Genomic DNA, 26611 nt, shown 5'->3' on the forward strand with positions numbered 1-26611 from the left:
AATTATACAGTAACTACACACTATAATCTTATAGCCACTTCTCCAGTTGTTTCCAAAATGACTTTTATAGATTTTTTTTTTGCTTGCACTCTTTAATTATTTGAGAAGTCAGAGTTGATCTAATATATTTTTTCTTTTTTTTCTAAATTTTATTTTTATATACCCCTTACAATTGCAACCCCCTTATTTTGACCACAATCCCTCTTTTCCCTGCCCCCGTCCCCCCATAGTGTGTCTCTGGTTCATAGTTTGTTGATTTTGATTTTTTCTTTCTTATAGCTATTTTTTTTTCTGGTCCCTTATTTAGGTTTTCTAGATTCCTGCTATGAGTGAGAGCATCCGGTATTTTTCTTTTTCTTTCTGGCTTATTTCGCTGAGCATGATCCCTTCCAGCTCCATCCATGTTGCTGCAAACTGCATGTGTTTGTCTTTTTTGAAGGCTGAGTAATATTCCATGGTGTATATGTACCACAGAAACATTAATTCCAAAGAACACCTGCACCCCTATGTTTATAGCAGCACTATTTACAATAGCTAAGCTTTGGAAACAACCCAAATGCCCCAAAATAGATGGCTGGATCAAGAAGATGTGGTAGGGAAATAAAGTCTTAAATGCGTCCTACCCGATCCGCCCACCTGGAAACCCAGTGGCCCTCTGAGAGCTGGCCGAGAGCCGTGAGCTGGTGGAGAGCCGAAAGGGAACGCCCCAAGGCCCAAGTTTCTACTTTTATAGCAAAACTGGCTACTTAACTCGAAGCTAGGGTTCCAACAACTTTCCCTTTGGTGGTGACAGGATTTGTCTTTCCCAATGTCCTGATGGCTTTGGTCTGGAGAGGGGGTGGAATCCACAAAGCCTGTATGGAATTAGCGCAAGACATCCTTTCCCCCTAATACATTCATGATAACTTGTGCATGTGTGATGAGTTGTGGTGGGATGGAGACAGGTTACAAATACAACACTTTTATTTTTTTCTTTTTCTTGTTGTAGAAAGGCCAAGTCTGTTGAAGTGCCCCACAGATTGGATTCTGCTCAGAGAGAAATGCTTGGTTTTTATTTCTAGTTCTCCCCAAAATTGGACTCACAGTCTAGCTGACTGCTTAACAAAAGAAGCCATTTTGCTACTTATTCAAGATCAGGAAGAATTGGTAAATAATTACATAAAATATTGAGTAGAACTTAGCAGTTTCTTCTGCCACAGCAAGGTCTTGGAGCTTTAGCTTAAAGATTCCAGGACAATGGAAGTACTGACTTTGACTTTAAGAAGCTCACCATTTGAAAGACTAAACAGACAAGCAAAAAATAGAGGGCAATTGGATGAATACAATACAAATCTAAATAGCCAGAGAGAAAAATCACAAAGGGATAATTAACTCTAGGGGGGAGGCAGGGACAGGTTTCAAAGAGGAAGTGATACATGAACTGGGTTTTAGAGGGTGAACTGAAGGGGAGAGCAAGCCACGAACAGAAAAACATTCAATGTTCAGTCATCTCTTCTGTTCCATTTATAGAAACTCATACAACACCAGCTACCTGATGAAGGACTTAATTTTTGGATTGGATTGAATTTCACATTATCAGAGAAGAAATGGAAGTGGATAAATGGCTCATTTTTAAATTCTAATATGTGAGTATGAGAGAGGCCTTTTTAATATTCAAGTTACGTCAGGTTTACATTGTAGGGCAGAAACATTGTTTTTAAAGATTGAGTTTTGTAGTTTTAATTTAACTTAAAAATTGTCAAGAGTTTCAGATTTAGCTGAGATGAGTTAAGTCTGATATTACATGACAATTTCATATACGAAAAGATTCATATGCAGTGGAGTTGTAGAAGAAAAGGAATTGAGGGCCTCCTTGGTGGCGCAGGGGTTGAAGACAGCACTGTCAAGCCATCGCCAGTCACTGCAGCACAAGTTTTATCCCAGGCCAGGAGGGACAACCCACATGGCACAGCAGACCTCTCCTGCCTTGCTCGCTGCTCCCCTCAGCAGTGTATTTCTGTAGATCTGCCTGTTCTGTTCTCACTCTCTCTGGTGAATCCTCCACCCCCCAACACCTCTGGCCTACACGCCAGTTCTTGTTTATATAAGTAAATAAATCTTTAAAAAAAAGAGGGAAGGAAGGAAGGAAGGAAGGGAGGGAGGGAGGGAGGGAGGGAGGGAGGGAGGGAGGGAGGGAGGGAGGGAATTGACACCTTCTCCTTTGGAGGGGGCACATGAAAATTTTAAAAATCTCTAACTCGGTCTACCCTGGTGGCCTAGGGGTTGTCTCTGCTTTATCACCACCACGGCCTCAGTTTGGTCCCCGGCCAGGGAGCTACCACATGGCACAGCAGACCTCTCCATTCTCTCCCACTGCTCCCATCAGCAGTATATCACAGTAGATCCACCTGCTCTGCTCCCCACTCTGTCTCTGGTGCATCCTTTCACACTTCACACCTCTGGCATGTACCCCAATTCTTCTACACACACACACACACACACACACACTTAAAAAATAAATCCCTAACTGGAGCCTATTGGCACATAGAAATTTTAAGTATTTTTTTCAATACCTTAGTGGTTACAACCAGCATTGGAAAATGATTATGAAAGGGAAAAAATTACTAAGTGTCAGAGTGTGCAGCCCAGGCACTCAAACTACCCACATTGTGAGAAATTGTGTAGTATACTCTAACTTTGAGTAAAAGACATTTATGTAACTAATATACAAGGGCTGCAAAGGAGCTATTTGCTGTTTGCTACTGGGTGTCTCAGTATAGTATCTTGTGTAAATGACCAAGATAACGTCACTGTGGAAAGGCTATGGCTACACAGACTTTGGATGAGGTTTTGATGACATGTCATTGTGTATCCCTGAATGATTTAATCAAGTTTGCATGAACCCACCACATTACTGACCACATGCTTTGCTTAATCACAGTCACACTTTCAAGCACATCGTCTCCAGGCCACCCCAGATAGCCAGTGATTTTATCCTGTAGATTGAAGAAAATTCAGGCTGTGTGAAGTGAAGAATTTTTTCACATGACAAGTTAATAACAGACTAGGGAGACTCAGTCCCCAGATTCCACAGCTTCTCTTCTGTAGATACATTACGAAGTTTCTTGCCAGAATGATTCTTCTTCAGTAAAGGTCCAGAGATTGACATTAGCCTTACATGAAAGAGTTGTACCATTATATTTATGAATTACTGGGACATTTAGCAGCCCCACTCTTTCCAGAGAGCTGTAGAAACACTGGCCAGATGAGGAGAATCATGTGAGAAAATCCCAAATACTAAAAGATGCCTTTGTTTTGCTCCATAGATTGCAGATTAATGGTGAAGAGAAAGAAAACAACTGTGCTTATATCTCAAAGACAAAAGTAGTATCTGAGCACTGTCCAGCAGATATTAACTGGATTTGCCAAAAGAAACTTAAACATCAGAAATAAAGCCTGTTCTGTGTGACTCTGGGGTGTGCACCCCCTCCTGTCCCTGCCCCAACACACACGTCTAATTTTAGCCCTTAAAATGTAATTTAATGTTGAAATGGCCCGAGGTGACTTTAGCTGCACAAAGTGAACATATACAAAGATTTCTAAATATGGTTGTGAATCTCACAGAATTTCATGTCAAACCTATACGTTCTCTAAGTGAGAAACAGACGTATAGAAAATCATACAGGGCCGGTGGCGCAGCGGTTGAGGGCTGCGTTGCGAAGCTGCCCGCAGCCTCTGCAGCGCCGGTTCGATCCCCGGCTGCTCCCCGACCACCGGAGGAGGGTCCCACGTGGCTCGCAGACCCCTCCTGCCGCCCGCTGCTCCCCTCAGCAGTGTACTTCAGTCCTTCTACCTGCTCTGCTCCCCGCTCTGGCTCTGGTGAATTCTCTCACCCTCCCGTGCTTCTGACTGTACCCAGTGCTTGTATAAATGATAAATAAATAAATCTTTAAAAAAAAAAAAAAGAAAATCATACATATCATTTTAAGAGGCACTGCTGTTTGTGGGAAAATGTTCACACCATTAAATGGTTTCTAATGCTGGTCTCTGTACATGGATCCTCTCTGTGCCTTAGCTCACATGCAGAAAAATGTAGTTGTAGTCAATGATTTCTAAAGATTGTGGATCTCTCATAGATTTTTCACACCATCAACTACCGGGTTGTGGCAGAACAACCACCAGAGTCCATAAAGACATGAAACAACTAATCTCATGTGGCCTGGCAGGCTCAGTCTTGCGGTTTATCCTGGACAGAATTCACATTACATCCACAGTAGTTCAAATGGGCACCACTTCTGTGGTGATTTTCCAACCAAAAAAAGGAGAACAAAGGGGAAAAAAACAAACCTCAGCAATGAGAAGAGGGTTATGCATTTTGCTGCTACACAACACCTTGATTTCTTTCGTAATATACGTGGTTAGAAAGCTATTTATTTGCGTATTTTGTTATTATTAATATCATTATTGTTAGGAGGTTATTATTGCTACTACTACTACCATTAGGTCCTCTTCAGGGAACTGAGAGCAAAGAGAACAATGACATTCCTAATATTGCTACCCAATGCATGGTAATCGTTGATGCTCAATAACCATTTCCTGAACAAGGATGTAAGTAATTTTATCATCAAATTTAATATTTATTGAGTGGTTTACCCAGATGGTCACTTGGGGTCTCTAATGCCGTTGGAGTGACATGGTACCAGCCAGCTCTCCTGCTCACATCTGGGGCTGCTGATGCAAGAACCTCACCAGGGCAGCTGAGTGATAACAACAGTTTTTCAAAAAGGATCTTTGCTTTTTTCAAATAATAATAAAAGCAACATAAACTGATTCTTCAACATGTAAAAGGTGACCAATCACAGAGCTTGAATGAAATCTGGTCTCCCAGTTAAATGAAGCCATTTCCACTGTCCACCCCAGTGGACCATTTCAAAATTAACATCAAAACACCGCCCAGCTGATTAGCCTTAGACTTATCCTTTGTGCTTTGTGGGAAATTTCCAGTGTTCAACTTTAGGAAATAGGCAAGTGCGACATGGCAAAAAATTCCCAGGTAAAGACATTCAATGAGAATCACTCCAAAATGTGACTGAAACCTACCCTCCAGGTAGTTTGTTTCCTTCTCCAAGTTTTTGATTCATTATTTCTGTTCATTAGTAATAATGTCAGGTTGGAAACATGAAAAGCAATATCCAATTGTTACTGCAGTATTTCAATTTATTATTTGGTGCTGAAGTGAATACAGGATGATTTAAATTGATGCTTATCTCATAGGCGAAGTGATTCTGCAAACCAAGGGCTGGATCTGGAATAGAAGCACTTAATCAAACTATCCTTGCCTGTTTCTTCACTGATGGTTCTCAAGACCCTAGAAACACGGCTGGCCCTGGTGGGCACTCACTGTGGGTCTTGACTGGAGGATCATGCAAAAATCCTGTACATATCTAGGACAGAGTTTAAGCTCTGTAGGAAATTCAGGTGGCTAACAAAACAATGCTTCAAGAAACACAGTCTGGGTGGAGAATGGCTTTGTTCCTGCTGTTTTTCTGATTGAATGCCACGTTTTCTTTATGTGGTGAAAACCTTGAATTATATTGTAAGATTCAAATAAAGTCTGTCTGCTGTGTAGATACCCATAATTGTTTCAGAGGGCAGTCATTGCTGTATTTTAATGTTGGTCACATACTTTGGATTAAATATATTATCTGTTTGGTGGTCTCTGGTTTTGTTATCATGCTAAAATATTTCTAGGTCTTTAAGGCCATTTTCATGCACCTTAGCCCTAGTGCAGCATATAGTGGAACTACTTCTGGCTTATCCCTATTCTTGCATATAGTTGTGTTCATTACAGTTTATCAATCAGAGACAGACAAAAATAACCAAGAGGAATTGTTAAAACAAACCAAAATTACCTCCAAAATATCTAGTCCATAAAATCAGAATGAAAAAGTCAGTGGCCAATTATTCAAATTGAATTAATGAAATTATATAATGCCAAAATAGAATTATGAAACAGGAACATCTGTGCTCACTATTTCAGTGAATTTTGTATTTTGTTACAAAACTCAGTAACTTAAGAAAGCAGTTTTTAGTTTTGTTCATGCCATTTAGTTTTGCACAAGACAGCAGGAAGTTTCCTCTCATCTAGTCCTAGTTCAAGTTGTATTGTCTTGGGCTTCTGTGTGCTTCTGTTGTAGAGCAGCCCCGATACAAAACGGGGTGCCTGACTGTGGGTCCTCACCCGCGCGCTTAAAAGGACTTATCAATGCTCTACTGCAGGCACACACGAAAGGTTAACAAAAGGTTTATTTACAAGGGAAGGGGAAATGAGGAAATGTACAGCTCTGGGAGAAAAGTGGGAGACAAAGTTTTAAATGAGTCCTACCCGATCCGCCAATTAGGAATCCCAAAATGGCGCTCTGAGAGCTGGCCGCCAGCCAGGAGCGGTGAAGCCAGGAGGCGAGCGATCGCGAGCCAGAGCGCCCAAGGCCCACGTGTTTGGTTTTTTTATATCCAACCTGGCTGCCCAACTCCACCCTCAGGTCCCAGCCACCCTCCCTTGGTGGTGATGGGATTTGTCTTTCCCAATGTCTTGATGGCTTTAGTCTGGAGTGGGGGTGGAGTCCACAAAGCCTGTATGGGATTAACTCAGGACATCATTTCCCCCTAACACTTCTAGGAGTAGTTGACCAATCAGCTAAGGACCAACTGCACTGGGATGATTCAGTTTGTTGGGGTGCTGGGAGCCATGCTACTCATGTCACCTGATAAGGGTCCAGGCATGGGGCAGATTCCTGAAAAGTCAGGAATCTGTTAGCTGACTCCTGCTAGATTCTCCTCATTTGTTTATGGCTAGTTTCTACCCTTGTTAAAATACGCATTTAAAAATAAAACTGTAAATGCTGTTTGATCAATTACTGAATAACCAATTTGATGGCAAATGGCACTGTGTGATTCATTGATAACATTGGTTAGTTAGCGTACAAATTGTTGACACAGGAAAAGGGGAAGGATACAGACCTTTGAGAATGGCCCAGGAAAACAACCAGCCTAGGAGGCTGCCAGGACTTGTTTAGATATGCTTGTTAAGGAAGCAAACTTCCATGTCTTTGGCTCTTTAGCAGGGAGACAGTTCCTTTTCATTAATAGTTCCCTTTTTCCTTCACAGTTCCCTTTCAGTGACAATGGGTATGGTAGCTGTTAGAGTGTGCATTCAAGAATAAGTCAGCAACAATTTTGTGACTGGTTGAGCTAACAACCATGGCAGCACTAATAATGCACTTGGAAATAGTCAATGTTACAACTACCGATACGTCACATATGAACTACTTTGAAAACCAAAAAATAAAACCATCTCCAGCCCTGCCTCTGATGAAATATTTGTAATTCCTTAAAACAACAATCAGCATCTTACAGAAAAAGGAATTTTCCCTTGATCTAAAAGTTAGATACAGAAACTAGGCTGATGAGATAAGTATAGGAGTAATAGGGAGAAAAACTCTTCTGTTAGATTAGAAAAAATTCCTCCCTTAATTGAGAGCTTGGGGCTGGGGAAGTCAGTATGGCTTGTCTAGCATTGATGCCCTCCAGGCCCTTGGTTCTTTAATATTGAATCAATACCTTATTAAAACAATATACTATTAGATGATGGTTTCTGTATAAAAGCCTTCTGTTTTTTGCTTTAATCATATGGTTATATGTTAGTCTAAACTTTATAGGTTAGTTAGAAAAAATCCCTTGGTCTCTCTTCCCAGGTAACTTCCTGCCCTTTATACTCCCTAGCCCTTAGTTAATCCTTCACCATAGTAAACATAGAAATGTTAGTTTCAGTCACATAAGTTATTGCTAGTAATAAAATAATTGTTTAAAATAAATGGATATTCTAAGAACACTTTGGTTTAAGCACCTGTGCCTTCTTCAAAGAATGGTAGGACCTCTGTTGAAGGGTAGATGAACCCCTGGGGGCTCTAGAGGAAGATGTGATGATTGTTATCTTACTACTCTAATACATATGCTTATGTATCTTGTAATGTATACATTAAGGGCTGCTGAGACCCTCAGCAGGATGATGTCCACACCCTGATCAAGTGTTTGCATCTCCTCACCCCACCCCCATTTCTACAATAGCACCTATGCCTTCCCATCTTTCAGGAACACCTGACACCCAGGCTGCTGTGGCTGGTTCACAGCATGGGGGCCAAGTGGTTTCCTGTGTGATTAGCAGAGAGGGCCACATGCTTATTCATCAGGTTATTGGAGGTTATTCACAGGCAGCTGAACAGAAGTCCAGAAGTAGGGGGGTGCAGGTTTACAGCTGAACACCACTCTCCCCTCATTTGGATACATCAAATGAAAATGCAGTCCAGGCTCAAGGAGTGAGAGAAATGGACTCCTGGTGGGATGGGGTGATGCACAGCCACAGTACACAGGGTGGGAGTACATGAAGGGGAAGAGACCAGAACTGGTGCTTATTCTTCTACTTAATTTAAAGAGGAGCCTTTCAAATTATTTCTAGTTGTACTATACTTCACACATTGTATATGGAAAGATTTCTTCTGGTAGTTGGGATGCTGGGACTAGATTGCCACAGAGGTGGTTTTTGAAAGGATTCAACAATTCTAAAATAGCCGCAAACATTAGAAAGGTAGGGCATAGGCAAGGGATTTTTAATCAATAGATTCAATTAGTTTGGAAAGACATGTTCCCTCGTGAATGGACTTTAATTTTGAGCAGGGAAAAAATGCAAATGATTTTATAACAGTGGGCATGACAAAGAGGGAAATAGTTACTTTCGAAGTAATCAAAAGATAATAAAAGAGCAATAGGCTCCTAGATCTGTCGTGCCAGAGGAATTTATATCATTTCATTTCAGGTCCTCTTCCGACGTTTTACTGCCCACTGCCTCTTTTACTTTACTCCCCCATCCTTGCTCATCTATGGAGGGCAACACAGGGGAACAGGAAGAAGAGTATTCCGCTCTAACTAGCAATTTCTATAGTCAAAATTATAGGAATCCAGTGTATTTAGGTATGATTTTAGAAACACCTACCTATATGCTGCAAACATGTGTCAGACTCTTACTTATGTCAACTGTCATCACATCCGTTCACATTTTAAGACTTATATGTCCCTCTCCACGGGACTCTCTTCACAGCCACACAGTGACACTTGAGTTTGTGAGTCATTTTCCTCTAGTGTCACTGTCTCTGACAACCAAACCTCAGGAAAATAGTATTAGTTATCATATTCAGGTCAAATCAAAAAGAGGAGTCATTGTTTAAAACTGGCAAGGAAGTCAGACTCCTGAGTTTCATTTCTACATTTATATGTGAGAACTACTCGCCGCTGTCTCAGGTAAGGTCATGGAGTTGAACATTGTGGAACAAATAATGAAACTAGATTTCTCCAACTGATGGTTTTTTCAGCGTTGTCCCTGCTGTCCAGCCAAGAAAATTCAGAGAAAATTCAAACTGCAATTGAGTAGTTTGAATTTCTCGGTGATTCTTGCCTTCTCAGAATTTTTTTTTTTAACACATTTCTCATCCTAGAGCCAGCTTCTGGGAGAGTAACGTTTCTAGTTATTTTCCATGCAGTGTGTTCAGAAAAATTCAAAAGTGAGTCTATTGGCCACATTGTGGTCATAGCTAATAGCTGCAGCACTAGAAGGGCCAGTTTTAGGAGGATTCACATTACCAAAAGGGTTCAAGGATAATTCAACAAGCATTTTCTTCACCTTGATCATCTTATTACAACTCTTCTACATAAACTTTACCTTTCTCTTACTTCCTTTACCTTTCTACATAAACCTTCTACATATACTTTATTTACCTTTCTCTTATTTCCTGTTATTTTTCTGAATGATTTGGAAGTAACTTTTCGTGTTAATAATTCCATGAAAAATAAAAATAATTCAGTATCTATTCTAAGAAAAATTTTATATCCAAATTTTCATAAAATGTCTTTTAGAAACTGTTTTCTTCTTACCTCTGGATCTAATCAAAATTTTAGGTTACTGTTACTGGGTATAGAGAATAGTCTGTTTTATTTTATCTCTGACATTCATTTATTTCTGAGTCTACACCAATATAGTTATAAATTGCCCAACATTGTAGATTCTGATTTTTTTCTCATAATTTCAGTATCTATTTTAGAATGTGCCACTCTCCCCCCAACTTCTCATTGAGAGGAGGTCAATGCCCTTTAAAGTGATTGGATTTTGATGAGGTCAATAAATTGACACCTGATGCAAATCAGAAAATCCAGTGTACTGAGAAGCTTGCTCTTGTAACTCGACCTCAGGCTGAAAAGAAGTGAGACCACACTTCTCTCCTAGGCACACTGGCACATGTGCACACACCCAATTGTCCATAATCAGGCACATGTGCCCCCGCCTAAGTGCCACCTGCATGAACATGATCAAGGCCACAGGTAATATCCACACAGGCTAGTAGCAGAAAAAGTCTGATGAATCCACTGACCCTACAGACAGACTTAAGAACCTCTACTCAGACTTGTTCAAAATCCAAGGAATACCTAAACTAGACTTCTTCTGAGCCTGGAATTAGAGGGAAAGGGCAGGAAGCAACTGAGTGGCTTGGAAAGTGACTGGGCATTTCAACAGTGACTTCCTGACTTGGAATAAAGGTTTTTAGGAAGGTGAGTTAGGTTAGGAGAAATGGCTAGCTGGTCCAGGTACTGCCTCCTGCTGCTGCTATATTGGGAAGTGAAGAAAGTAAAATACCTCCTGAAAGCAGATGGAGGGAGTGGGAAATTTATAGACTGTGTTCCTCTTTTCAAAAAGAAAACAAAGAGAACAGTGTGTATTAACTCCCATGTCACAAAACCGAAACTTAATCAGTTTTGCTTTCCCCAAAATGGAGTCATCAGTCAATCAGTGCCGCTCAGCACTAGTTAGTGCCTCTGCCCTATCCACCCTGCCAGCCCCCAAGGAGAGTAACCCAGAGTAACCAATCTTTTTTTTTTTTTTTTCATCTTCCAGAACTTCCATTTTCCTGCTCCCTTCGGCCTATAGAAATCTCCCATTATGTTCAGCTCCTTGAAGCTCCCTTGTATCTGCTGCCAAATTCAAATTGATTTTTGTTCATATAAACTCTAAAAATGATAAATATCTCAATTTCTCTTTAACTGTGGGATGATGTCTCCGAGGGAGCAGGAGAAGGGAGGAGTGGGAGTGAGCAAGAGAATATGTTTCGTGGCCACCCACATGCAGGTCATGCAGACATCAAACAAGTGGTTGACGGTGGAGATCAGACTTTACACCTGTGCTTCCTGTGCCAAAGTGAAAATTACAACCTTAATTTCAGTTCAATATTGGGCATATAGTATAATAACTAATTTCCCTACTTTGCAAGTTACTTAATATAAATAATGACACTTTCAATCAGTTTTTTTTAATGACTAAAAGATGCCATATGCATACTTCACATGCATATTTCATGTTTTATTTTTATAGCGACTGTCTGATCGGGCAGACCACAGGCACTGGCTTGGCCATGGAGGGGCCCTACCACACAGCCAGTGCTCTCTGACCGCTATTGCCCATGTTGTCTCACACCCCAAAGCACCTTATTTCCAGGGTGCAGTCTGATAGCAGAGATGATACAAACTGACAGCTGAAGGACCCACTCTATTACATCTTCTAAGGAAAAGCTAGGATTAAAGCACAGTTCCCAGGTTCTGAACCGAAGCTGTCCCCTCTCCTTTGTGCTGAGCTGGCCTTTAGTGCAGGGAAGTCCACAATACATATGAATTTGCCCTGGGACAAAAACAGTGACTAAATGACAGGATCAAATACAAAAATCTTGAAATACTGTTTTCACCTTTCAAATTAGCAAATACCAGAGAAATTAAAAAAAAGGTATTTGGGATTGCTAAGGACAGACAAGAATTGACGGATATATGTTAGTGTTGTGAAATTAAAATTGATACTGCTTTTCTAGAAAGCAATTCACAAGATGTCAGGATCTGAAATTTTCTCAAAACTTAGACCCAGGGAAAACCAATGTGGACAGAGATCCATTTCTCCTTATTTGTCTCACAGATATCACATTAGATTATTTGTATGGTTAAAAATAATGGTATCATGCAGCATACATTCTGAGGTATTAAGGAGTCTATTGCTCTGGATTCTGGACTGATCTAGGGTAGTGTTAGCAGTCTTAGTGCTGTTTACATACATACTTGGATTTCCTCCCTCCAGAAGCATAATAGGATGTAATTCTCTGCCTCCCTGAAATAAGGCATGGCCTCATGGCTTGTTCAGTTTTTGAAATACAAACCATGTGTGTTTAGCTGGAATTTTTAACCAATTTTCCCCAAGTGTGTGCAATTCCCCACACACTTTTCCCACCTTCACAATAGATAGCAGCATTCCTGATGCCACCTTCCTTCTGCACCTGGCTCCTGGGGGATGGAGGTGCAAAGCACAAACTAGAAACTCCAGTTAACCGTTTTGTTTTTATCTTTTAAGCCTGCATTTCTACTTCTAAATTTACTTCCAAAAGAATTGAAAGCAGTGAGGGTTATTTCTATACTAATATTCATAGCAGCATTTTCCCTACCAGCCAAAAGGTAGAAATAACTCAAATATATGTGAGTAGATGAATGGATAAACAAAATATGTTCCTACGATTCTGCCCACTTCATCTAGGTGAAGTTCTCTGTTTTTCTTGGTTTATAACTTTGTATATGATTCAGCAATATAGGCTCTTAACATGGTGTCACCAGAAAGTTTTTGTCTAATTGTAAAACAGATATAATTGATATTAACTGATATAATTGATATTAAAACAGACATTATTTAAAACAGATATAATTAACACTTTGAAAATAATGTATAAATATATTCAGCATGCAAAATCTCCAAAACAAGAAGAAAGGTTAAAATCTATTTATACGAAACACTGAAATACCGAGACAGGAACAAAGAAATGGGGACCTCACCAATACAGCTGGATGAGTGAAAAGACCTGATGAGTGACAAGACCAAGCAAAGGTCTAACAAGCTACAGTCAGATGAGAAAGTCTTCAGTGGTTGGAATTTATTTATCATATTTGCCTGAAATCACATCTCCTTGAAAACTTATAATTTTAATATTTACACTTAGCAGGAATAATTTTGTTTCTAATTCCATACTGAATAAGCAAGTCAGTGGCGCACACAGGTTCCTGAGACAAGTAAATGAAGCGGAACAGAAGTGGGTGAGGTTGTTGCACCCCCATTGAGTCCTCGGAGGCGCTTACTATTCTCCCATATCCACTGTCTCACTGCTTCCCTCCAACTGACCATTTCCCTCATCTCTGGGTGGTGGAGACAGAGGACATTCATTCCATCAAAACCTCTGTCCTAAATCTTTGATATTTTTAGAGTATATTCGCTCCCTTCCTTATCTGTTATTACTGAACGTCAGTTTTCCCCCAGAGGCACATATTTTCTTCTGTATTGTTGTTCTATTTTCTTTTCTTTCTTTTTTTTTTAAAGATTTATTTATTCATTACACAAGAACCAGGGTACAGGCCAGATCGTGGGAGGGTGAGAGGATTCACCAGAGACAGAGCGGGGAGCAGTACAGGCAGACTGACTGAAATACACTGCTGAGGAGAGCCGTGAGAGAGACAGGAGAGGTCTGCTGTGCCATGTGGGACCCTCCCTGGATGGCCTGGATTGAACCAGCACTGCAGAGGCTGGGGACAGCCTTACAGTGCTGAACTCAACCCCCTGCGCCACCAGGGGAGGCCCTTCTATTTTCTATTATGGTAAAAATACATAAGACAGTGTACCTCGTACCAAATTTTTACTGCACATTTCCATAGTGTTAACTTATTTGCATTGTCGTAAAACAGATCTCCAGAATTGTTTATCTTGAAAATCTGAAATTCCATACCAGTTTAGTAACTTCTTTGCTTCCCACACCCCAGTGAGTCACCTACTTCTTGTTCCTGTGAATTTTGCTACTTTAAATACTTTATACAAGTGAAATAATACACTATGTGTTTTTGGACTTATTGCTTATAAAACCTAAAGACTCATCCACAATATAGTATGAGTTAAGTTTCCTTCTTCTTAAAATGGAATGGTATTCCATACCACCTTTTCTCTTTCTAGTCATCTGGGAGTGGACATTTGGGTTGTTTGAACTATTGTGAACAGTGGACAGTGCTGCTAAAAAAAAGTGATGTAAATATCTCTAAAAACTCTGCTTTCAGTTCTTTTGAATATACATGCAGACATCGGATTCCTGGATCACAGGGTAGTGTTTTTTGCTTTTTTTTTTTAAAGTTCAAGGACTCTATCATTTTTTACAGTGGTTACACCATTTAACTATCCCACAACAATGTACTAAGATTCCAAGTTTTTCCCATTCTTTCTCATATTTGTCATTTTCTGGTTTTGTTTTGTGTTAACCATTCTAACTTTGTGAGGCAATATCACATTGCGGTTTTGATTTGCATTTACCTCTGATTAGTGATGTTGAGTATCTTTCCCTATACTTTTTTTTAAAGACATATTTATTTATGCATACAAGAACTGTGGTACAGGCCAGAGGTGTGGGGGTGAGAGGATTCACCACAGGCAGAGCGGGGAACAGAACAGTCAGATCAACTGAAATACACTGCTGAAGGAAGCAGCGGGCTAGATAGGAGAGGTCTGCTGCACCATGTGGGTGGTTCCTTGGCTGGGGATCGAACTGGTGCTACAGTGGCTGTGGACAGCTTCATAGATTGCATCTTAACCCCTTGCACCACCAGGGAGGCCCATTTCCCTTTACTTTTGACCATCTGTATATCACCTTTGGAGATCTGTCTACTCAAGACCTTTGCTCACTTTTTAACCAGGTTCTTTCATTTTGTTGCCATTGACAAGGACCCATAGACGTTCTCTATATGTACAGGATATTATCTCCTTATCAAATATATGATTTGAAAATATTTTCTACTATTTTGTAAATTGACTTTCACTGATTATGCCCATTGGTGCAAAACATTTGAAAATTTGCCTATTTTTGCTTTTGTTGCCTATGATTTTGGTATTACATAAAAGAAATAATTTGCCAACTACAATGTCTTGAAGTTTTTCCTTATGTTTTTTTCTAGAGTTTCATAGTTTTAGGTCTTCTACTAGATCTTTAATCCAGTGCCACTTTATATAGAGTGTAAAAGAATCCGCTTTCCATCATCATTCTTTTGCATATGACTATATCGCATTTTCCCACAACATTTGTTGAAGGGACTGTTTTTTCCCCATTGAGCACCCTGGGCCTCACTGTTAAAGATCCTATTCTTGTGAGAGTTTTGTTTTCTATGTATGCAATGGTGATTGTATAATATGGGTCTTCACGAGAGCAGATACTTGCCATAACAAGCAAACTCCAGCAAGCCAAATCAAATGTCCCATCCATGGATATCTATGTGGATAAGGACTCTTATCAGCTTATATCTCTAGATTTTTGTAAATTTTGCAATTTGCAGCTTTGCAGGCTTCTATTTGAGGAGGCATCCTTACCTTGAATAAATTGCTTTTATATGACCACTGTGGGTCCCTAGTATTCTCAGTCAAGCTTCATAATTTGATATTGAACTTCAGTGCACTAAAAGCAACATCTTGTTAATTTTTAAATATGTATATGAGGTAACAATTGACACACTGTACGTTTTTTAGGCATATAAGTTCACACATCTACACCTCCACAATGTGTGCTATCACACCATGACCACCACCAAAGTGCCATGGGATGGGGCTCTAGCCCACCTGCTCCCACACCCCTGCCTTCTGGTGGCCTCTGTTGTGCAGTCAGATGTCAAGGGTCTTTTCCACATCTACAGCTCCATTTTCTGCATTTTGTAGCTTTCTTTGGAGCACAAATATTTCAGGGAGAATTTAGAGCTTGGGGAAGGCATTGTACTAGGCTTTATTTTGCATGATTGTTTAGTATTTTACAATATTGTGTTAAGTATTATTTATCATGATGATGGGCAGGGTTTTTTTTTTTAATTTTATTTCTTGATGGTCACTTTAAGTTACACATTAGATGAATGCCTCATTTCCCTCATCTGGCTCATGGCCCTGAGTGAGGTGTTCAAAAAAATGAAGGTCAAGAGTCCAACAATTAACAAGCCTTCCCACAATTTGTCAAACAACAGAGCAGTTAGTTAAGTAAATCTGATTGAATATTCAAATACAGTGGACTAAAAGTAAATGGACAGTGTCACTAATTTATGAAGAAAACCCACAGCTAGAGGTGTGCGTGGTTGGGGATGCAAGAGAGATAAAGCATTTCAGACTGGCACTTCCTTTTGCTGATCTTGCCTTGGAGGATTGGGGTTTGTCCTCTGCCCAGTGTTTAGTGCCACTGTCTCCTGTTTGCCATGGATGAACAAATGATACATGCTGAATTAAAGGTATCCAGTAATTCAGGCCTCAAAAGATCTTCACCCCCATCTGTTCCTCAGGGTAAGTGACTTTGAATTTCCTTTTTCCCATTTTTTTTATATTCCATGGTTACTTTTTCTAATAAATATGTAGTATTAAATCATTGTTTTGAAGATGAGTAGCAATCTCATATTAATGTTAAGTATAGCCTGTCTGTTGGAGGTAATCTCCCTTGTGAAGAAAAGTATATCCTATAGATTTATTTTTATGAAAGTATCTGTGGTAAAATGAAAATCATATCTATTACTGAACCTTAGTATAAAGACCCTGAAACAGTATTTCACATGTATGAACAAAGAAGAATTTTTAGGGACATATTGCTACCTTTATGCAGTTGTACCCCACCTTATTCAAATACTCTACAAAATACTAATATTAAGATCAGGTCCAGTGTATTTGCATCCATACCATGCCTTTCAGAATACAAAGTGTAGCCTTAATGATGGACATCCTTCACTCTCAGAAGAGAAGAGGAAATCTTTCCCGAAGAAAATCATATTCAGGATCAAAAACTTGAATATAATTGCAATCTGATGACTTCTAACTCTGAAACTTTATACATAAAGAGTATCACAACTTAAAAGGATGTGAGCCATGGGAGGCTAGTTGGTATCGTCAGGGAAGCTATTGGAGGGTCTGTCAAAATCCACACATTTCTCGTGGTGAAAGGAGGGAGTATTCTGCTGAAAGTAGTGGAGACCTCTAACCCTAGGTAAAAGGTGACAGACATGATGGCCTGGAGATCTATGAAAAAAATGCAGAAACTAGATGAAAATGAGCACAAACATCAGGGTTATCTGAAGTGTAGCCAAATTTACTGACATCAATAATATTGCAACTTTTCTTGAACCTGATTATGCTAAGCATTTGGATTCTCCCTCCTGTATGGTTGCATATAGACTTAAAACTCTTAATCAGTGTTCATGTTGGGGGAAAAGTCAGGGTAATCGAATATGTTTTAATATATTCTTCATATGGGAATTAAGGAAAATAGAATTCTGATAATAGAATTAGGGTTTGGTCAAGGCATAGTTCTTTTTGATAGAATGAATAAGATTTTCTTTTTCCTTATTCAGATGTAGTAAAAGTGGATAGGAGGTTGGGTGGAGTTGTAATAAGGGCTGTCAGAAAATGAGTACAGAGAAGACAGTGAGATATTTTTGCTCAGAAGCTACTCTCTATGATCACAAATAAATGGAGTCCAGATAATTTACCTAGTCTGACATATTCCTTGTCCTACAAAATATAAACTTGAAAGTAAATCTCAAGGGGGAGGGAGTAGAATTAATTTAGAACAAAATGTGTGATTATAGACACTGCTCTAGTATCACAGTATCAGGAAAATACTATTGAGACGCTGACTGAATTTTCAGGCTGATATGTGAGTTGTGGCCTATTTAGTTGTGGGCTAAGCTCAGTCTCCTAGATAAGGTGTTGGCAATGCACCTTCAGAATTTATTCCAAACTTGGCATTTACTAAGTGCCTGGCCTTAGCACTACAGGCTGAGTCTATAGGCACAAGTAAAACGGAGGGTAAAACCTTTTCCTTTGTGTAGAGACATGCAAATAAGCCAACAGGGAACTATTAATGAAAAGATCAGTTGATAATGAATGCAACTGAGCAAAATAACAAGTAGACCGGAATTTAGGTTTGTGGGAGGGCACAGAACATCATAGAAGGCCTCCATGACGGTATGACATGTAAATCAAGACCTGGAAGCAATGCAGGACAAAGACATGTTCTCTTGGAAAGAACCTCCTGAAAACAGGACCAGCAGGTGCACAGTTCTGAGAGGTGGTCTTGCCTGTATTGTTGTAGGAGGACATGTGAGTTAGAGTGAAAAGCACATGCAGCATGGGGAGCATCAGGAGATGCAGTGGGACACCAGGTTGAATAGGGATTTGTGGAAGTCTTTATAGGTGTTTATGGAAGGTCTTTTTTTTTTTTTTTAAAGATTTACTTATTTATGCAATCAAGAGCTGGGTTACAGGCCAGAGACGCGGGGGGTGAGAGGATTCACCAAAGACAGAGTGGGGAGCAGAACAGGCAGATCTACTGAAACACACTGCTGAAGGGAGCAGCGGGGGAGTCAGGAGAGGTCTGCTGCTCCATGTGGGTTGCTCCCTGGCCACCGGGGTATCGAGCTCATGCTGCAGAGGCTGCAGATTGCTTCATAGTGCGGCGCTTAACCCTTGCGCCACCAGGAGGCCATGTTTATGGATGGTCTTGATAGAAAAACCATTGAAAGGTATACAACAACAGAGTGAGATGATTTCACAGACTGTGTACATGCAGGGTAGCCCACATAATTAGATTCAACTTTCGGTCCCATTTGCTTCTGTAAATCCATTCATTCCAACCTCTTAGAGCTTCAGAAAAGTGATTCAGAAGAGCATACCCTGAAGCGCAAGGAGCTCTACACGGTTCCTTAAACTTGAGCAAGAATGAATAAGTCTTTTAAAAAGTCACTCCAAAATGCCTTATTCCTATAGTTTAAAAAAAAAAAAAGATTTTAAGGAAAAATAATATTTGTTGAACATTACTCTGTACCAGACCCTATATTTAGCAATGCAGAAGAATTGCTACCTATAATTCTTTCCAAACCCTTATGAAGCAGATATTGTTCTACATTTTAGAGGTGAGATTTTGATAGTTTATGAAGTTTGAATCCTTTGCCCAAAGGAACATTCTCAGATGCATGTCTGGAAATGTGAAAGTCTCTGCTCTTAACCTCTGCCAGACTTCAAATGGGGACCTCATAGGGGTCTCTGGATTTTGCAGTGTGCCAAAGGAAGTAGGATAAGGCAGAAAAGAGGCAAGAAGGTAACGTTATTGTTTGTCTACAACTGAAAGGAATGAGAAACTAGGGCTCGTCTTAGGCTCATTGGCGGAGTGTAGCCACCTGTGTCACCTGGCGCTCATTAATAGTTTTGTCAATATCTCAAGTTAGTTTTTTCATATTCAGATGGATGCCCAGAGCCTTGGAATCTGCTCTTGGGATCGACTATTACCTGCTACCTCCAGATGATAGTCTACATGTCACTACCTTGAATCTAATCTGCTTCCTCTCATATCTTTTATCACATGTGGTTACCCTAATTCCATCTCCTTCAGGACATTCACAAGATAGAACTCCTATATGAACATTAGCACATTAATAGAAGAGATTATAGCAGTTGTCTACAAAGTAAGGTGCACAATTCAATTGTCAGGGAGTGTGTAGAAAAACATAGTAGGGATGGACTCGAAAGTCACTCTGGGACATTTATTGAGAGTAAAAGCATTTTAGCATATCTGATTCAGGTTTTTAATAAGAAACTCAAAGCAGGTAATCATTTATATGGAGAAATAATAGAAAAGTATAAACAGTCATGGATATTATCAATAAATCAATAACTGTAGATAAATTAGAAAACTTTTATTTTTTTTTAAAGATATATTTATTTATCTATACAAGCACTGGGTACAGTCAGAAGCATGGGAGGGCGAGAATTCACCAGAGCCAGGGCTGGGAGCAGAGCAAGCAGAAGGACCGAGCACACTGCTGAGGGGAGCAGCGGGCGGCAGGAGAGGTCTGCGCGGCATGTGGGACCCTCTCGCCCTGTGGCCGGGGATCAAACCGGCGCTGCAGAGGCTGCAGGCAGTTTCGCAACCCAGCGCTCAACCGCTGCACCACCGGGGAGGCCCTAGAAAACATTTACTCGTGAAGACCCTAGATTCTAATTATATGACAGAAAATATTTGTAATTGTGATATATCTAGCATGCTACAAAACAAATGGGAACAAATACTTTTTTTATTTAAACAAGAGGGTGAGAGTTATATAAGGATAATTTAATGTAAATTAACACAATAAATTTACAGCTAATTTAATGCTTGGATTTATAGCCCAGTGTTTCCGAAGAATATTTTTATTTAAATAACACTGCACTGTTACATTATATTATATTGTTATATAATTTTATATAATGTTATACAAAATGAATCAATGAAAAAATGTCAATACACTTATTCTAATTCTATATGTAATTGTTATAACATTATATATTATATGATCTCCCAAAATTTATTTATTAATAAATTCTTCTTTTTGTTATTTTTCCCTATGAAATCCATGTTTCAGAGATGTGCAAAAAACAAAATACATTAATAAAGTTATGGTTAATTTATCATTCCCTTTCACTAATTAGCTTATTCATCACAATTACTGATGTACTTGAGACATAGTTTATTGTACTTATTGATGGATACCAAGAAGGTAAAAGAAAAGAAAAGATATTTGTCATTTGTTTAGACTATACAATATACTTACTAAAATAATTAGCAGACAGACAAAATACTCCTTTTCTATTGCAATACACTTGGTCTAATAGGAGGTGATATTTCTGGACAACAAAAAGCAGAGGAATCCATATCCACAAACAGAATTGTTGTATATCATAGTGATTCAAACGGTGTTTGTCACAAAATAGAACCTCACAAAATATATTTTCAATGAGTGAAGGTCATTCTTCTTTGACAAAATTATTTCACTCTCTCTAGTAGGACGGATGCTTCATTTTTGTATAGTATTTGGCAATTTTCAAAATATCTCACAGCTATCCCACTTGAAAACTCTTTAGACAATCTTTTGTATATAAGACAACATAAATATTTCAGTTTTTATCAGTGAGTTAGCATCCAGGTATTAATTGAGAATTAATCTTGTAGGACTTTGCATTAAGAAGGCTGATAAGTGTTCTTTTTTGCCCCCAGTTGTCCAGATGGGATCAAAACTACCCATGCTTTTTGTACCAGATAAACCCCAGGGAATTAAATGCATGTATTTTCTTACCTTCTCGGTATCCATCAAGGTCCACCGCGGCATCGACTTGCTCTGAAAATTGGTTGTGCTGGGCTTGTTCTTCTATCCTTGGTTGTGATTAAGTCGAGTATTTTAGGTAAGTGAGTCAAGATCATTTGCTTTAAAACATATACTCAACTGCTATCAGAACATAATTATCTTAACATAATTTGACCACCCAGACATAGTGAAAGAGCAGTGAAATAAAAATAATAACAAAACAATGCTTTTAATAATCGGCCCCTATCCACTTTGCAATTTTAGCGTTTTATATTTTCTTCTGAATTTTCTGCTAAGTCTCCATAGGGATTTTACATGTGTGAACTTAAAAGAAGTTTACAAGAACATAAAAGAAGATTACAATTATGACAAAAATATGACAACAACAAAGAAAATTTAAGTTTCTACTCATTTACAGTTCCTTAACTATCAAAACATTCCAGAATGCGGACCTCCCTGATGGTACAGGCGATTGGGCGCAGCGCTGTGAGGCTGTCCATGGCCTCTGCGGTGTTGTTTCGATCCCGGCCAGCGCAGAGGATGCCCACATGGCACAGGGGATGCCCACATGGCGCGGCAGACCCCTCTTGTCTCACCCGCTGCTTCCCTCAGCAGTGTATTTCCTTCCCTCTGCCTTTTCTGTTCCCCACTGTCTCTGGTGGGTCCTCTCTCCCTCCCATACATTTGGCCTATACCCCAGTTCTTGTGTGTGTGCATAGATAAATCTTTGAGAAAAAAAAATTCCAGAATGCAATAACACTCTCTCTCTCCTGGGATAAATATAGTTATACTCAATCTGAAGAGGAAAAGTTTCAGAAAGAAGTGTAAACACTTTAAGAATTTAACGCCTTTAGTTTACTTGCCTAAAAAAAAACAGGCAACTCAATGTCCATGTGAGTTCACTTGTTCTGTAAGTTTTCTTGTTTGCTTATACATGTTGTCTTCTAACTAAACACTTTGTTACTGCACATCTGTTGTTTTAATTTTCTCTTAATATTCACGTTTGTTGAGCTCATTAGTTCCCTGTAGGGATAAATATTTTCATTTCACCATTCATTTCAATATTTTAACCTTCTTAATTCTTATTTACTAGTGATATTCTTGCAACGGCAGTCATTGTCAATGGAAAAAAACATTGTGCATTTTCAAGATGTTCAAGAGAACAGAAAAGAAACCACAGGTGATCTTGGGGTTTAAATTTCTAAGAGTAGCCACTGGGATTTGATAGATACCCTGCATTACCTGAGCTAAGGCTCGTAACATTACATCTATTAATATGCCTTAACCACTTTAATTTTATGTTTTTTTTTTAAGATTTATTTATTTGTTTGTTTATTTGTTTATACAAGCACTGGGTACAGTCAGAAGCGCGGGAGGGTGAGAGTTTCACCAGAGCCAGAGCGGGGAGCAGAGCAGGCAGAGGGATTGAAGTAAACTGCTGAGAGGAGCAGTGGGCGCTGCAGGAGAGGTCTGCACGCCATGCGGGACCCTCCACCTGTGGCCGGGGAGCAGCCAGGGATCGAACGGCGCCGCAGAGGCTGTGGGCAGCTTTGCAACCCAGTGCTCAACCGCTGCACCACCGGGGAGGCCTTTAATTTTATGTTTGACAAAACTGAAGCATGAAAAAATGAACAACTCACATAAGGTCATATGACTAGTCGGTGGTGATCAGATGGTACTTTAGTAATTTCTCCTTAGAGTCTGTGATGATCCAAATCACCAGAGCAAATGCCACATGACAAATTGATGCTCAGATAGTCAATAACCAGTAGTTAGGTTCTAAGGGGAAAAGTAAAATATGCATGTAAGTGGGATATTTTATTTTAATGAATACATTAGACTGATGTTAATCACACTCAAACATAAAGTGAATGTTCAATATTTATTGCATTAATCATTCAGATATTTTTTGTATTAATCATTAAGACATTATTGTATTAATCATTAAGACATGTTCCAATAAGTAGTGTATTTTGTTAGCCTATTGTTGGATGTACCAGAATGTGATATTTATTGTACATATTATAACAAAACAGAAATTTTAGGCTCTCTGAAAAATACTCTGGAAGTTGTTATGCCATAGGTCACATTAATTAGAAAATATGTAACTTGACAATTGGAATGTTTCTGAAGACTTTTTTCTCCAAGTTTGTCTCTAATTTAGGAAAGGAATTATTTGTTATTTGCTTTGCCTTATGCATGCTGTCTAAAGTAAGCATTTTTGGATCATTTGCATATGCTATCTATGTATGGACTGGTGGCAAATTTAAGGAAACTCTGAAATGTTTTGACTCTACCATTATCAGATTATGTGAGCTTGAACAAGTTGTTCTGTGTGTCAGTGACTTAGAATGGAAGATGTGGCTGCTTAAGTTACTCTGAAAACATCTCCTATTCTAATATTCCTTGATTCAATGCATGTCCAGTGTAACGGCTTACTAATTCCTTATTCATGGTACCAGAATAGACAGCCTGTCACAAACCACTCAAGATTATGATAAAATCATCAGTTTTACTTAAAGATATATGCAAAGACTTCAGAGCATTCATGATAATTTGTGCATGTGTGATGAGTTGTGGTGGGATGGACACAGGTTAGAAATATAACACTTTTATTTTTTCTTTTTCTTATTGTAGAAAGGCCAAGTCTGTTGAAGTGCCCCGCAGATTGGATTCTGCTCAGAGAGAAATGCGTGCGTTTTATTTTTAGTTCTACCAAAAACTGGACTAACAGTCTAGCTGACTGCTTGATAAAGGAAGCCAGTTTGCTGCTTATTCAAGATCAGGAAGAATTGGTAAAATAATTACATAAAATATTGAGTAGAACTTAGCAGTTTCTTCTGCCACAGCAAGGTCTTGGAGCTTTAGCTTAAAGATTCCAGGATAATGGAAGTACTGACTTTGACTTTAAGAAGCTCACCATCTGAGAGACTAAACAGACAAGCAAAAAATAGAGGGCAATTGGATGAATACAATACAAATCTAAATAGCCAGAGAGAAAAATCACAAAGGAATAATTAACTCTAAGAGGGAGGCAGGGACAGGTTTCACAGAGGAAGTGATACATGAACTGGGTTTTAGAGGGTGAACTGAAGGGGAGTGCAAGCCACGGAAAAACATTTAATGTTCAGTCATCTCTTCCGTTCCATTTATAGACACTCATACAACACCAGATACCTGATAAAGGACTTCATTTTTGGATTGGATTGAATTTAACATTATCAGAGAAGAAATGGAAGTGGATAAATGGCTCATTTTTAAATTCTAATATGTGAGTATGAGAGAGGCTATATGAACACTCAGGTTACGTTAGGTTTTCATTGTAGGCCAGTAACATTGTTTTTATTTATTTATTTATTTTTTATAGAGGCAAGTTATATTTATTTATTTATTTGTTTGTTTTGTTTATACATGCACTGGGTACAGTCGGAAGCGCGGGAGGGTGAGAGAATTCACCAGAGCCAGAGCGGGGAACAGAGCAGGCAGAAGGACCAAAGTACACTGCTGAGGGGAGCAGCGGGCGGCAGGAGAGGTCTGCGCGCCATGTGGGACCCTCCTCCGGTGGCCGGGGAGCAGCCGGGGATCGAACCAGCGCCACAGAGGCTGTGGGCAACTTCACAACCCAGCGCTCAATTGCTGCACCACTGGGGAGGCCCAGTAACATTGTTTTTAAAGATTGAGTTTTGTAGTTTTAATTTAACTTAAAAATTTTTAAGAGTTTCAGATTTAGCTGAGATGAGTTAAGTCTGATATTACATGACAATTTCATATACGAAAAGATTCATGTGCAGTGGTTGTAGAAGAAAAGGAATTGAGGTCCTCCTTGGTGGCGCAGTGGTTGAAGACAGCACTGTCAAGCCATCGCCAGTCACTGCAGCACAAGTTCGATCCCAGGCCAGCAGGGAGCAACCCACATGGCGCAGCAGCCACTCCATTCTCGCCCACTGCTCCCCTCAGCAGTGTATCACAGTAGATCCACCTGCTCTGCTCCCCACTCTGTCTCTGGTGAATCCTTTCACACTTCACACCTCTGGCATGTACCCCAATTCTTCTACACACACACACACACACACACACACATACAAAATTTAAAAAAAAAATCCCTAACTGGAGCGTATTGGCACATAGAAATTTTAAGTATTTTTTCAATACCTTAGTGGTTACAACCAGCATTGGAAAATGATTATGAAAGGGAAAAAAATACTAAGTGTCAGAGTGTGGAGCCCAGTCACTCAAACTACCCACATTGTGAGAAATTGTGTAGTATACTCTAACTTTGAGTAAAAGACATTTATGTAACTAATATACAAGGGCTGCAAAGGAGCTATTTGCTGTTTGCTACTGGGTGTCTCAGTATAGTATCTTGTGTAAATGACCAAGATAACGTCACTGTGGAAAGGCTATGGCTACACAGACTTTGGATGAGGTTTTGATGACATGTCATTGTGTATCCCTGAATGATTTAATCAAGTTTGCATGAACCCACCACATTACTGACCACATGCTTTGCTTAATCACAGTCACACTTTCAAGCACATCGTCTCCAGGCCACCCCAGATAGCCAGTGATTTTATCCTGTAGATTGAAGAAAATTCAGGCTGTGTGAAGTGAAGAATTTTTTCACATGACAAGTTAATAACAGACTATGGAGACTCAGTCCCCAGATTCCACAGCTTCTCTTCTGTAGATACATTACGAAGTTTCTTGCCAGAATGATTCTTCTTCAGTAAAGGTCCAGAGATTGACATTAGCCTTACATGAAAGAGTTGTACCATTATATTTATGAATTACTGGGACATTTAGCAGCCCCACTCTTTCCAGAGAGCTGTAGAAACACTGGCCAGATGAGGAGAATCATGTGAGAAAATCCCAAATACTAAAAGATGCCTTTGTTTGCTCCATAGATTGCAGATTAATGGTGAAGAGAAAGAAAACAACTGCGCTTACATCTCAAAGACAAAAGTAGTATCTGAGAACTGTGCAGCGGATAATAACTGGATTTGCCAAAAGAAACTTAAACATCAGAAATAAAGCCTGTTCTGTGTGACTCTGGGGTGTGCATCCCCCTCCTGTCCCTGCCCCAACACACACGTCTAATTTTAGACCTTAAAATGTAATTTAATGTTGAAATGGCCCGAGGTGACTTTAGCTGCACAAAGTGAACATATACAAAGATTTCTAAATATGGTTGTGAATCTCACAGAATTTCATGTCAAAACTATACGTTCTGTAAGTGAGAAACAGACATATAGAAAATCATACAGGGCCGGTGGCGCAGCGGTTGAGCGCTGGGTTGCGAAGCTGCCCGCAGCCTCTGCAGCGCCAGTTCGATCCCCGG

At 39.5% G+C, this 26611-nt stretch overlaps 1 protein-coding gene across 1 annotated transcript; it reads left to right on the forward strand.

Annotated features, from left to right (window-relative positions):
* Nucleotides 1-16365: 16365 nt before the first annotated feature.
* On the forward strand, nucleotides 16366-25143 carry LOC311185441 (killer cell lectin-like receptor subfamily B member 1; the record flags this gene model as incomplete). Its single annotated transcript, XM_084256067.1, has 3 exons — nucleotides 16366-16450; nucleotides 23848-24068; nucleotides 24429-25143. The coding sequence occupies 3 exons, from the start codon at nucleotides 16366-16368 to the stop codon at nucleotides 24546-24548; spliced, it is 426 nt and encodes a 141-aa protein (XP_084112193.1). The 3' UTR covers nucleotides 24549-25143.
* Nucleotides 25144-26611: the final 1468 nt, after the last annotated feature.

Source organism: Talpa europaea, assembly GCF_964194135.1.
Source record: "Talpa europaea genome assembly, chromosome: 15".
Lineage (NCBI taxonomy): Eukaryota > Metazoa > Chordata > Mammalia > Eulipotyphla > Talpidae > Talpa > Talpa europaea.